The 12,211-nt window shown below is 34.7% G+C and overlaps 1 protein-coding gene across 5 annotated transcripts in view; it reads right to left on the reverse strand.

Annotated features, from left to right (window-relative positions):
- shi (dynamin-1 shibire) overlaps nucleotides 1–12,211 on the reverse strand; it is a 38,326-nt gene that overhangs the window by 24,420 nt on the left and 1,695 nt on the right. For 4 of the 5 annotated variants that reach the window (XM_074169454.1, XM_074169452.1, XM_074169455.1 and 1 more), the window contains exons 3-12: nucleotides 8,356–8,505; nucleotides 8,037–8,240; nucleotides 7,786–7,978; nucleotides 7,523–7,732; nucleotides 7,263–7,470; nucleotides 7,071–7,208; nucleotides 1,909–2,066; nucleotides 1,536–1,830; nucleotides 1,334–1,453; nucleotides 1,199–1,213 (exon numbers count right to left, since the gene is read on the reverse strand). In XM_074169454.1, the coding sequence (XP_074025555.1) occupies nucleotides 1,199–1,213; nucleotides 1,334–1,453; nucleotides 1,536–1,830; nucleotides 1,909–2,066; nucleotides 7,071–7,208; nucleotides 7,263–7,470; nucleotides 7,523–7,732; nucleotides 7,786–7,978; nucleotides 8,037–8,240; nucleotides 8,356–8,505 (1,691 nt within the window). The remainder of the gene's footprint in view (nucleotides 1–1,198; nucleotides 1,214–1,333; nucleotides 1,454–1,535; nucleotides 1,831–1,908; nucleotides 2,067–7,070; nucleotides 7,209–7,262; nucleotides 7,471–7,522; nucleotides 7,733–7,785; nucleotides 7,979–8,036; nucleotides 8,241–8,355; nucleotides 8,506–12,211) is intronic. The other variant, XM_074169453.1, reaches the window with a different exon arrangement.

Below are 12,211 nucleotides of genomic sequence, written 5' to 3' on the forward strand. Positions count from 1 at the left end.
CTGCCATAAGATGTATTACAAAGTCAAATTGGGAGGCTAGTTGTAGGCCTTTATTTCCGGCTCTAGGAATAATGACTGTTTATGCCTTAATTATATACCACAAACTAATATATATTAAAATAATATTGAATGCTATGAAACTCCTGAAAAGATACATGAATATGATACAAGGTCCAAAACCAGAATAGTTGAACCAAAAACAAGGCTTCAAAAAACCACCAAAATTGATACGGGACTCTATAGCAACTTACCATCTCAATTTCGAGATTTACCTCCATAAATATTCAAATCCAAATTGAAATGTATTTTATCTAGTAACTGTATTTACAACTTTCAAGAATTTACTCAGTTGATCGCTGAAAATCGGCATTTGTTCATGGATAATCACAGTCATTGAATATAACTTCCCATTTTATTGTTACGGTATATATCCATATATCATCTATATTTCATTCTTTTGACATTCTCTACATCAACATTATATATTTTTTTACATTTTATATATCATAATTCATATATTTTATACATTTACGTTTTATGTATAATTCATACATTTTACATTTTATATATTCATATTTAGTCATCCCTTAAAGTGTATTTTATCTTGTATGTAGATCATATATGTTTTTTTTATTCTTCAATATCCCGTATCACAATCATTGTCAACCTCGATTATATTCCCAGGACTACAAATTATTTTATCATCTATCTTTAGTTATTTGGGTTAAGGTTTGGACATGTCTATAAAATGTAAAATTTTCTTGAGGCAAATAAAGATGAAATAAAATTGCTTGTGTTTTACTGTATTTAGTTGGTGCATGTTTAGTTTCAGGGGATGCACAAACTTTTATCGGGAATAACTTTTTGTGGAAAAACCCTTAATAAACAAGTTTCCCATATGGTGCATACTTTAGGGGTGACACTGTATATGAAGCAAAAAATGGTAAATGGTGGTTCGCGAGGACGTTGAAAGTGCTGTTGTTAAAATTGTTGAATGTGTAGCAATGGAAACTACTTTTAAAAAGATGAGACCCCATCTCTTAATTTATCTCTTCTATGAAATCAATGTTTCAGAAAATTCAAACACATTACAAATGCCCCAAGTGTCTATACCCTTGTTAAAGGAGAAGCAAATAAGCATAACTACCAAAAAGAAACCAATTACCGTACCACATAATTCAATTTGAAAATAACTTACATCAGAATGATTACTCTAAAACAAAAGAAATAAAAACAATTAATATTGAAAAAAAGCTGTGTTTGTGTGTATTGTATTCAGTGGATAATTAAAATCATGCATAATGCAAAAAACAAACAAACGAGAAACACTTACATCTTCCCCATTCAAAGTTTCAGTTTGTTTTTCTGGATACACACCAGCACGTAAGAAAGAAGCTTTCCATGAGTCAACCTCGTCCAAAGTTTCGCAGCTCAATTCAAGTTGCTTGTAGTCCTGAAAACAGAATGATTCTCAACGTACGGTTACGAGGCCATTAAAAAACAAATCTCCCACTCCAACAATAGCCAACCCTCACCTTATACACGTTTCTGCCATCCGGAAAGAAAATAGAAAACATATGCCTTCTCGACATAAAGCCCTGTTCGATGTCTCTCAATTTGAGTCCATCCAAAGGCAACATGTATTTCTTCTCCCTTTCCTCTTCGTCCTTGTACCACGAAATGTTCTCAGAAGTGAGAACGAACCAGTAATCCCTCGAACCCTTCAACATACTCAAGTTATGAATGCACATGTAACCCTTACGAATGACTTGGTTACCGAGCGTACCACGAGTACCTTTGGCAGTGGCACTTTCCGACTGATTTTGAGCACTAAAAAATTCGTCTGTGTGATGAACTGTTTCAAATATGCCAGCACTTGTAGCAGTTCCTTCACCGATGTGTACTTACTTTGCAAATCCTATAAAGTCTTCGTGATTGGTGTTCATATATGCTAATTCACAGTCGATGAGTAAGCAGAGCTGCTCTTTACAATACTGTTCTCTTTGTCTGATGTGAGTAGTTATGATTCTTTCTGCTTCTTCTCTTAAACGAGGGTACCTTGACATCTGAAACATATTTAAACGTTATTTTCAAAAACTAATAAACAAAATTCTGTATATCAATCTCTCCCGGGTGTCTTACACTGAACGTTTCGGCAAATGTTTACAGAAGGTTACATTTGTGGAAGGTTACTTTGACATTTACAGTAAGCGCCAAACGTGATGGCGAGCAATCGCGCAGGTATAGACTCTCCCAATTAAATTACTATTGGATTACGATAAGCCCCTTGCCGGCCTGTGTCATACCTATAATTATTTTTTAATTAGGGTAGCAAATGGAACATAACTTCTTTGTAATTCGTTTTCATATTTACACATTCATATCAACACTTTGAAAATAGTTGAACACTTTAAAAATTATTTCACGTGCCTGACTCTTGATGACTGGTTTTTTGTAAGGCGATGACACTTTTTCAGAAACAACACAAATTATTAAAGACAATGACAAACGCCAACAGCATTGGAGGACACGTAATAATTTGCCTCTGTACAGAGCATTTGTAAGTCTTGCAAGGGTGGGTTGGCTGTTCTTGTTCATCTTTGACTGCCTGAACCACTGTGCATGCTGTTTTTGGCGAGTGTATTGGCTTAGGATGTGGGGGTTGAGCAAACCGGCCATCGGATGCCTGCTTCCACGTAGGCCCACTTGATATGGGAATGACAGAATCACTTGTGGTTCTGTTATTCCCTAACTGAATGGCATTCCAACAATGGCTTAATCCTAAGGTGTATGTATCCGTGCCAAGAGGATGAATGACACACTGAGCCTATCAGCTGTTTCTACGGAACCATCGAGATGCCGGGCGCCCTCTCGTCATAGCCATCGCCTTGTCACAGTAATGTGGCATCGTCAGGTATAGCTGACGTGCAAAAACCCTTACATGGGAAGGTTGTCGCGGGTATCAAGGTGGGAATCTTGCACCTTGACTATCCGACTACCTCATTAACGGTGAAACACCAGAGCATAATCAAAATGAAGAACCAGAGAAGCACAGGTATTGATGAAGTACCCATACACATACTGAAAAGCTGTGCTCATGAGATTGTATGTATTCTGACCTTCCTGATCAATAAATCTTTTGAGGAAGGAGTTTTCCGGATGAACTGAAGATGGCGATAGTGAAACCACTTCACAAAAAAGGGGATAAGTCGGACATTTCCAACTTCAGGCCAATCAGTCTTTTAACATGTATATCAAAAATTTTTGAAATAGCAATGGTAAATCGATTAGTCAAATTTTTTACAAACTTCAAAATGTTTTCTAATAATCAGCATGGCTGTCTGAAAAATAAGTAAATTGAAACTGCTTTGATGTATCTCAGCAATGAAGTCCTAGAAGCAATCGACAAAGGAGATCTATCACGTGGAGTTTTTCATGGATTTATCTAAAGCCTTCGATTGCATAGATCATGACATTTTATTATGGAAACTCTATAAATATGGAATTCGTGGAAAATCGTACGACTGGTTCAATTCATACTTGAAAAATAGAAAGCAAATAGTAGAACTCAATCAAAAAGACAAAACGGCAAGATCTGATGCTTTAGATGTGTTTATGGGTGTCCCACAGGGTAGTATTCTCGGTTCAATATTATTCATTATATTTATCAACGATATTAATGAGGTTATAGCAGATATAAACACTGCTCACATGATCAATTATGCTGATGATACCAATCTTCTATTTACAAGTTCCAACCTTCCTGATATTATAAAAAAAGGTAGCAAAATAATAGAACAATTCAAAAATTATTTTTTAGAGAATAAGTTAGTTCTGAACGATGGAAAAACAAATTGTATCATGTTCAAAGTCAATAACAGTATAGAAACACCACAAAACATAATTATGCACAATCAAAAAATCATTTGTAATACTTCAGTGAAGTTTCTAGGCATATACATTGATGACACTTTAAGTTGGAGTAGTCATATAGATAATCTTTGCAATAAACTATCTTCGGTAACATACGCCATGAGAGTTCTAAAAAAAAATGTTGATCTTGAAGCCCTAGTTGCAGTATATTATGCGAATTTTTACTCCGCTATGAGACAAGGGATAATCATCTGGGGCCCATGTCATGGGTTTAATAGAGTTTTCCTATGTCAAAAAAAAATTATTAGAATAATCTTTAATATAAATACAAGAGATTCCTGCAGAGGAGCCTTTAAGATCAACAAACTACTTACTGTGTCAGCAATCTATATATTTGAATCGATAAAATTTATTATCAATCATCCAGGCCATTTTGACATACATCGCAAAACGCATATTTACGAGACAAGACAAAAAAAGACTTCTCATATCCCATCCAAGCAAAATCCCTATATGAACGTAGCACTATCTACGCTGGAATGAAATTTTATAATAATCTTCCGAAAAACATAAAAGATATTGTCGTTGCTAACAGATTTCTGAAACCTGTGGGAAAATTCTTATGTAATCTGGAGTCCTACAATACTGATGAATATTTTCTGGCCTGTGGAAATTTATGAAACAAAATTTTATTCAAAATTGCGCTATGTATTTATAGAAATTATCTCTACTTTCAGTAATCATGCGCAATATGACGCACATTTTAATATGTTTGTAATCGTGTTTGAAACTTGAAGCAATTCATTTTGAATGCTTCATTTTTAGATTTATATGTACACATATTTGATACCTTTACAATTTTCCTATTGACGTATTTCTCAGACAAAAATTTTCTGCCACTCCTGTGAATGATTATAAAATACTCTGTTGAAATAAATGTATCTATATATCTATCTATCATATACTTTGTGCCTGCCCCGCTGGGGACCGAATCAGGTTTTTAGAGTTCGGTAGAGCCGTACTCTTACCATCTGACCTGAAAGACCACTCACCATAAAAACTAATCGGCTTCGTTAAGAAGTTGCGTTTATTTGGTCGAGTGTGAATAGGTGTGAGCCACAATAAACCCTTGCGGGTTGCGGTGGAGGGTCGAATAGACCCACTCACTTTGGACCTAACCTAACCTAACATTACGAGTTATTCTAGCATTGATGAAGAATACAATATTCAGATTTGTCTAGCAAGTGGCCCAAGAACAAAGTAATGGGAAACCCCTAAATCAGCTGATGAATAGAAGAATACAAATTAGTAATTTAGTTCAACAATGAACTCAGAGCACAGAGAGATCCACTGATGACAATAAAAACTATGTGTCATTCAAAGAAGTAGAATTTGGGCGGGACATACAATCCAGGAGAGAGAGAACTGCAAAGTAATCCCAGTTAGACTCGTCAAGGAAAAAGCTTTCCTCCCGGTGTATACCGGATTCCTTGTAGCTGCGTGTCAGTCTACATTGAAACTACGAAAAGAAGCATAGTTACCCGTCTCGCTGAACACATGAGAAATTATCGCCACGGATAAACCGATAAATCTGCTGTAGCAGAATATGCTCTCAAAGAAGACACTCACATTTGCCCATTCAAAGATACAGTAATACTCAATAAAACTCAAAATTACTATCCAAGAGGAGAGGCAATAGAAATTTAGAAACACAGGGATAATTTCAGTAGAAATGATTAGGCAATGAACAATAATTAAATCTGGCTACCTGTCCTCAATTGTACACAAACAAAGATAGGTAATATAATTTTAATATAATTGTTGTATAGTCGACCATACTTTTATCGATATTTTTGTTTTGTGACTTGCTATAAATATGCAGCTGTGTATAATGTAGTCAAAAAACAATTAATGTGACTTCAGGTGTTCCGCAAGGTTCGCACATTGGGCCTATATTATTTCTATTCTTTAATGATGTTAAATCAGTGTTTAAACACTGTAATATCTCTCTGTATGCAGACGACCAGTGCAATCCACCAATGATATTAAATGTATTCAGAATGACCTGGATAGCTTTTGTACCTACTGTGATACTAATTGTCTAAAAGTTATCGTTGAGAAATGTAATGTGTTGAGATTTTATAGAATAAGACAGCCTGTCATTGGAAACTACTCCATTAATGATGTTACTCTTCAAACTGTCAAAAGCTTATGCGATTTGGGAATTACTTTCGATAAAGATCTAAGCTTTATGGATCATGTCAATAATATCTGATATAAAGCATTCAGAATGCTCGGATTCATCGAAAGGAATACCCGCCATATTACAGAATATGATGCTATATAGTCATTATACTTTTTACTGGTTCGGAGTATTTTGGAACGTAAACTTGCAATGGTTCTATTCCTTTATAAAATAATAAACTTCCACTACAATTGTTCAGTCATTTTAGATGACCTTTGCCATTCTATTAACTCAAGATCCTTAAGAAGCAATCACGTTTTTTCATTTGGGTTGCGATTCCACAAGACTAACTATGACTCGATGGCAATAAATTGTAGGCTTCAAAAAAAATGTAATACATACTTTTCAGAACTTGATCTTTTTCATTTTTCATATTTAAAATTCAAAAAAATGGCAATCAGATGACTTCATCCAGAGATTGTTAAATAAACTTCTGAATAGTCATTTATTATTTCTTTGTGTTTGTACATGCCTTTTTTGTATTTAAATTTGAACTTAATGTACTACTTGACAAATGAAAATGCATACCTTTATTTATTATGAAGTAATAACTTGACTCTAGGGTTTGTTTGCACATTGATGTAACATTTGGAACTCCGTTACAATTCTGTAATGTACTTGAGATAGTTACATTTTGTTTTATAATTTAATTGATCATTAGTGTTGAATGTGTTATTCTTGTCTTTTTGATATTTTTTTTATGTTCTATTTGGTATTTTATTAACAGTTTGTGGTGTACTGGACTAACAAAAAATAAAAAGGTTTATTTATTTTTAAGCAATTACAATAGTTTATATTAAGGATCTTACTTGTTGGGTTCATAACTCAACTCTAATGCTTGACTGGTTTCAACAATTGAAACTTTCTTGATGTACCATTTGGGATTTTATAATAATTCTGTAGTGTACTTGACCGATAAAAAAAATAAATAGAAAAAAAGAAGCAATCTCACCTTATCTGTACACATTCGAACGACATTTGATAATTCTTGTACAACCAAATCCACACACTTGAGTGACGGTTCTTTCAAGCGGGATATCTGCTTTTTAACTATTGCTTCGAACGCCATATCTGGAGTAAACAATCCAACCTAACAAGGAAAACGTCATTCGTGGAGAACCAACCCAAACTATATCACACTCACTCTGATACCGTGGATATTCCTGATTGCAAAGGCAATCTCTCTCCGCAACTCCTTCTCGTCAAACTCCATTTTGACTATTTCAAAGGGAAATCGCTCGTGGAACAACCGATTGATCTTAGCACCACCTGATAATTCCATCGTGTTGATTTGAGCTGAGCCGGAACCTTCTATCGTTCTATCAAAATCTACTTGCAACTGCTGTATCATCCTGAGAGGAAAAAAATGAATGGAAATACTAACTAAGGTCCTGTTCTACTCACTGGAGCATAGCTTTTGTTTTAATAGCCGGGTCGTCGGGTCTGAAATGTTTGAACTGATCCACGTCTTTCTCTAGAGTCAGATACTGTTTCTGCAATTTATCCCTCAAGCTGGGCAACGTGTCTCGAATATGATTTGTCAATTGTTGGTTGAGCACTCTTTGAAGATAGGGTGTTCCTAAACGATCCGCTATATGTCGATACGACGGATGACTGAAAAGTTACGAGTTCATTTTCCAATACTAAATACATTACGCATTGTTCACCTGTAAAAGAATTTTCTTTCCGCTTGCAAGGCAGCGTTTATGTCTTTTCTACCCTCAATGTCTTTTTGGGAACGATTAACCACACCGATGTACCCTCTTCGAAGGGGTAAGAGCTTATTTTCTAAAATATCACGGGCATCTGTGCCTTCATCCATAAGATCTAGTTTCGTGATAACACCTATTGTACGAATACCTAGAATATGAAACATTATTTGGTATAGGTGCTTCATCATTCGTATAGCGAGACCTACCTTGAGGATCAACTTCTTTGGCCAATTTAAGCGCATCAGAATTAGCTAAATCCGTATTAGCTGGAGTTACTGCCAGAATCAGACACGATTCTCTTTTGATGAACTGGAGAATCATCGCTCTGATTTGTTGCTCAATATCAATTGGTTGATCACCAATCGGCACTTTGGTTAAGCCAGGTAAATCGATCAATGTTAAGTTTAAAACTGAAAAGGTAGTGAGAAAATGTAAATAAAAGTTCTTATCAATTGAAAGGGTTTTGTTTTTCAGGAGTGATTGATTTTTTGGGAAATAAAGTTCTCATTAATATGGTGTACATACCGTTTGGAGAGTATACCCTCAGGTTAATGGGTATGTTTGATATACCCTTATTGCTTCCAGTGACTCGGTCTGTTTCAGCCTCGATTTCCTTGCGAACTTCTTCAAAATCCACGAATTTTTTTCCTTTGCAGTGTAAAAATTCCGCATATTCTACAAAAATTGTTGATTTAAACAAAGATATGTATCACAAAATTGAGGGAAATTTAGTGAAAGATTGGGTGGTTCAGTAGCTAGTTGGGTTGACATTGATGGTTTCTTCTACTCATTCAGTTGACCGCTATGTGGAAAGTGGTTCGAGTCCTACGACCAGGTAATCTATTTTCAATGCGTATCGTCCAACCCATGCTGGGAATCACATGTTAAAAACCAAGACCTCGTTAATCCTCAGCTAGCACCAGTTTGAACTTCTGAGATTTGTCGTTTGAATGAGAGCAACAGCTGGTTAACAGATATGGTAATGATATGTTAACATTATAAAAAAAGATTATACGAGAGTGATCTGGAAAGTTTCCAACTTCAACACGAAGATAGCAGCACTCGTAAACAAAAGCTAGTGAATTTTTTCGTTCATCCGTTGACAGTTACTTTCCATCAAATATAAAAAGTACGTAAAGAAATTTCACTTTTATATTTTATATGTCTTATAACATGCAAAGTATTTCTGTGAAATGAATATTATTATTAAAATTATTATGATGAAACCTTAAGCACTAGTCGTAGTTTTTTAATTCCATCATACAGAGCTGAAGAAAACAAGTGAGAGACTTTTTGAAGTTATACCTCTTTTGGCGCGTTAGGGCAAATGATGAGAGTAAATTTAAAGGTTAAGAGTAAAGGTTAAAAGTGTCATAGTACAAATAACAATGTTATTTGAAAACATTTTTCATTATTAACACAGTCAAATGCACGGCTCAAATCTCACAGAAGTACTGCCGGACAATTATCTGCATCAATATGTGTGATTATTTGATTCATTAATGAAAACATTGCTGTATTAGTAGACTTTCGCTGACAAAATCCATGTTGCTTTTAGGTTGAAACGGAGAACTGATTTAAAAATGAATTAAATCTATCCAGAATGGCATATTCAGTTGAATGCCCTACTCGATGTTCAAGCTAGGATGGAAATATTAACCAATCAATCAATCAAACATTTATTGAATCGGTTTTCCTTCACAATCACATTAGACAAAAAAAACATAACATCATCGTAAAATGCTGGCTGATTCAATAGGTCAAACAAACATAAAAAAGTCGATGTAAAACATACATGAAAAAAAAGTTAATAAGCTACAATCAATTAGGATTCAAGGAGACTCATTCACAGTGTAGTATGCTTTTTGCAATAGAAAAATCTTGAGTCGCGTTTTATAGACATTGATATTTGAGCTTATTATATAGCTGCAGTAGAAAAATCTTGAGTCTCCTTTTAAAGACGTTGATATAAAAGGATTTAATATCATCACTAAGCTTATTATACAGGGTGTAACTGAATAAGTGTAAAACATTTAAGGTGATTCCTCATTGAAAAAAAGATAGGATCTTTCATATATAAAAACTTCATTGGAACATCCCTTGTTAAGATACAGCCACTTAAAGGGGGTACATAAAATTTGTATAACAATTTTTTTCACAAGCACTGAAAAAGTTACAATATTGAAATTAACCTGACGTTTTGTACTACCAAAAAGACACTTGCCAGTAATTTATTTGGTTTACTTCATGGTTGTAAGGGGTGGAAAACGCAACCCCTAAAATTTATTTCCAATGTAACTTTTTGTCTTATTATTTGTTTACCATTTAAAAATTCATTTTCGATAGCCTGTTTCATTCTAAACAAAAAATATCACTTGGGTTTTTTGCCCAGAATAAACCAGTTCGCAGCAAAAAATTATTTTACGAACAACTTCAGAGATACATCGTCATAAATGCGAACTGGATTTATTGTTATTTTGTAGTTAGTACCTGCATTAAACGATTAAAGGGTAACAAACAAAACTAATTTATCAGTAACAAAACATACAACATGTAGAAATCATAGTAAATGTTCAATATGTCTACCTTCAGACATTACGCAAGCGTCTAGACGTCTGCGCATTGAGCCACGTATTCGCTCAAATATTCCTGGAGTCTCTCTGATTACCCTGCACGCATCGATGATGCGGTTTCTTAAGTCCTCTACATCGCGAACAGGAGTATGATAAACCAAATGCTATAAATGGCCTCAAATAGAGAAATCGAGAGGATTGAGATCCGGGGATCGAGCGGGACAGTTCTGTGGTCCTCCTCGACCTATCCGCTGATTTGCATATGTTTCAGTTAAATGCTGACGTGCTACTTGACTAAAATGGGCGAGGGCCCCATCATGCATAAAAAACATATCCTTTCTGACGACCAAAGGAACTTCTTCAGGCAGTACTGGATGCACTTCTCTAAAAAATTGAACGTATGCCTCACCATTTAATTGAGGAGGTAGAAAATGAGGCCCAATTAAATCCTCCCCAATAACTCCGAGCCACACGTTAAGAGAAAACTGTTCTTGATGGTTAGTTGAATTGAAAATGTGGTATAAAAGCTTCAACTATCACTATCAACGTGGAACTTCCAGGTAAGTTTATTATCAATACAAACACCTAAGAATTGTACAATTAACTTGTTGTAAAGTTTCGTTATTCATTACTTAATCTAACCAAATAATTGTTGTATTTTTAGTAACAAAGTTGAGCATTTGAGATTTAGCAGAATTTAGTAGCAGGTCATTTATAGAACACCACTCAGAAATTTGATCAGTTACTTCATTAGCTTTGACAATTACTTCGGACCATTTTCTTTCAGAATTCATTTCATTCCCCTATAATAGCTGACTACGATCAGACAGGTAAGATCCAAACCAATTCAATGCGGAGCCACGTATACCATAAAACTGCAATTTGTGTAACAGTATATCATGGTCAACGAGGTCAAAGGCTTTGCTCAAATCAAAAAATAATCCTAACATCTGCCGTTTGTTTTCCAAGATTTCCAGCGCATGTTCAATGAGTTGATTGATCAATTGCACCAACTGTAGATTTATTTCTTCTATAAACATTCTGACTAGAAGAAAATAATCTAAGCGATTCAAAGTAATCGTATAATCTTTGATAGAAACAGTATTTAATAATCTTAGAAAACTGACTAAGTAGCGATATATGTACAGTCAGACCAAGAGCCCTTATTTTTGTATATTGACAGAACTTTTGACATTTTCAGTATATCAGGAAACCTCTCCTCAATGGAAGTGAAGTTAACTATATGAGTCAGAGGCTCAGAAATCACACTGGCAACCTTTTTAAAAACATTACCAGGAATTTCATCAATTCCGGACAATTTTTTCTCACAAACTTTTTTGATAACTTGTTAAGCTTCCATTTTAGTTGCTGGATATAAATAAATACTTTGATGAGCAGATGACATATAATTGATATTTTTAGTGTCTGGTTTGGATATGCTACTACTGGTAGTTGAGAAATAATCACTGACAAGGTTGCATATAGCAAAATCATCAGAAAGAATGTCACCATCTTCAGCACTTTGTAGACAAGGTATGGCATTGCCAGTATAACCATTCTGAGCTTCCTTGATGATTTTCCAGGATTTTCTCATCTTATCTTCAGCAGAAGAGATTCTATCATTTTTGCAAGTTTTTTTTAAGCATGTTTCAATTTAGCCTGATATACCTACTGTTTAAAGTTCTTGATATTCCCCCTGATATAAACCGTTTTTATATACTTTGTTCAGCTCAGATAACTCAGTAAACCTTCTACTAATTTCTCTCAATTCAGTAGTTATCCACCTGGAGTCCACAGATTTTTTGATC

The sequence above is a fragment of the Leptinotarsa decemlineata genome, unplaced genomic scaffold (assembly GCF_025532065.1).
Source record: "Leptinotarsa decemlineata unplaced genomic scaffold, Ldec_3_MD MMD2_P_RNA_scaffold_5, whole genome shotgun sequence".
NCBI lineage: Eukaryota > Metazoa > Arthropoda > Insecta > Coleoptera > Chrysomelidae > Leptinotarsa > Leptinotarsa decemlineata.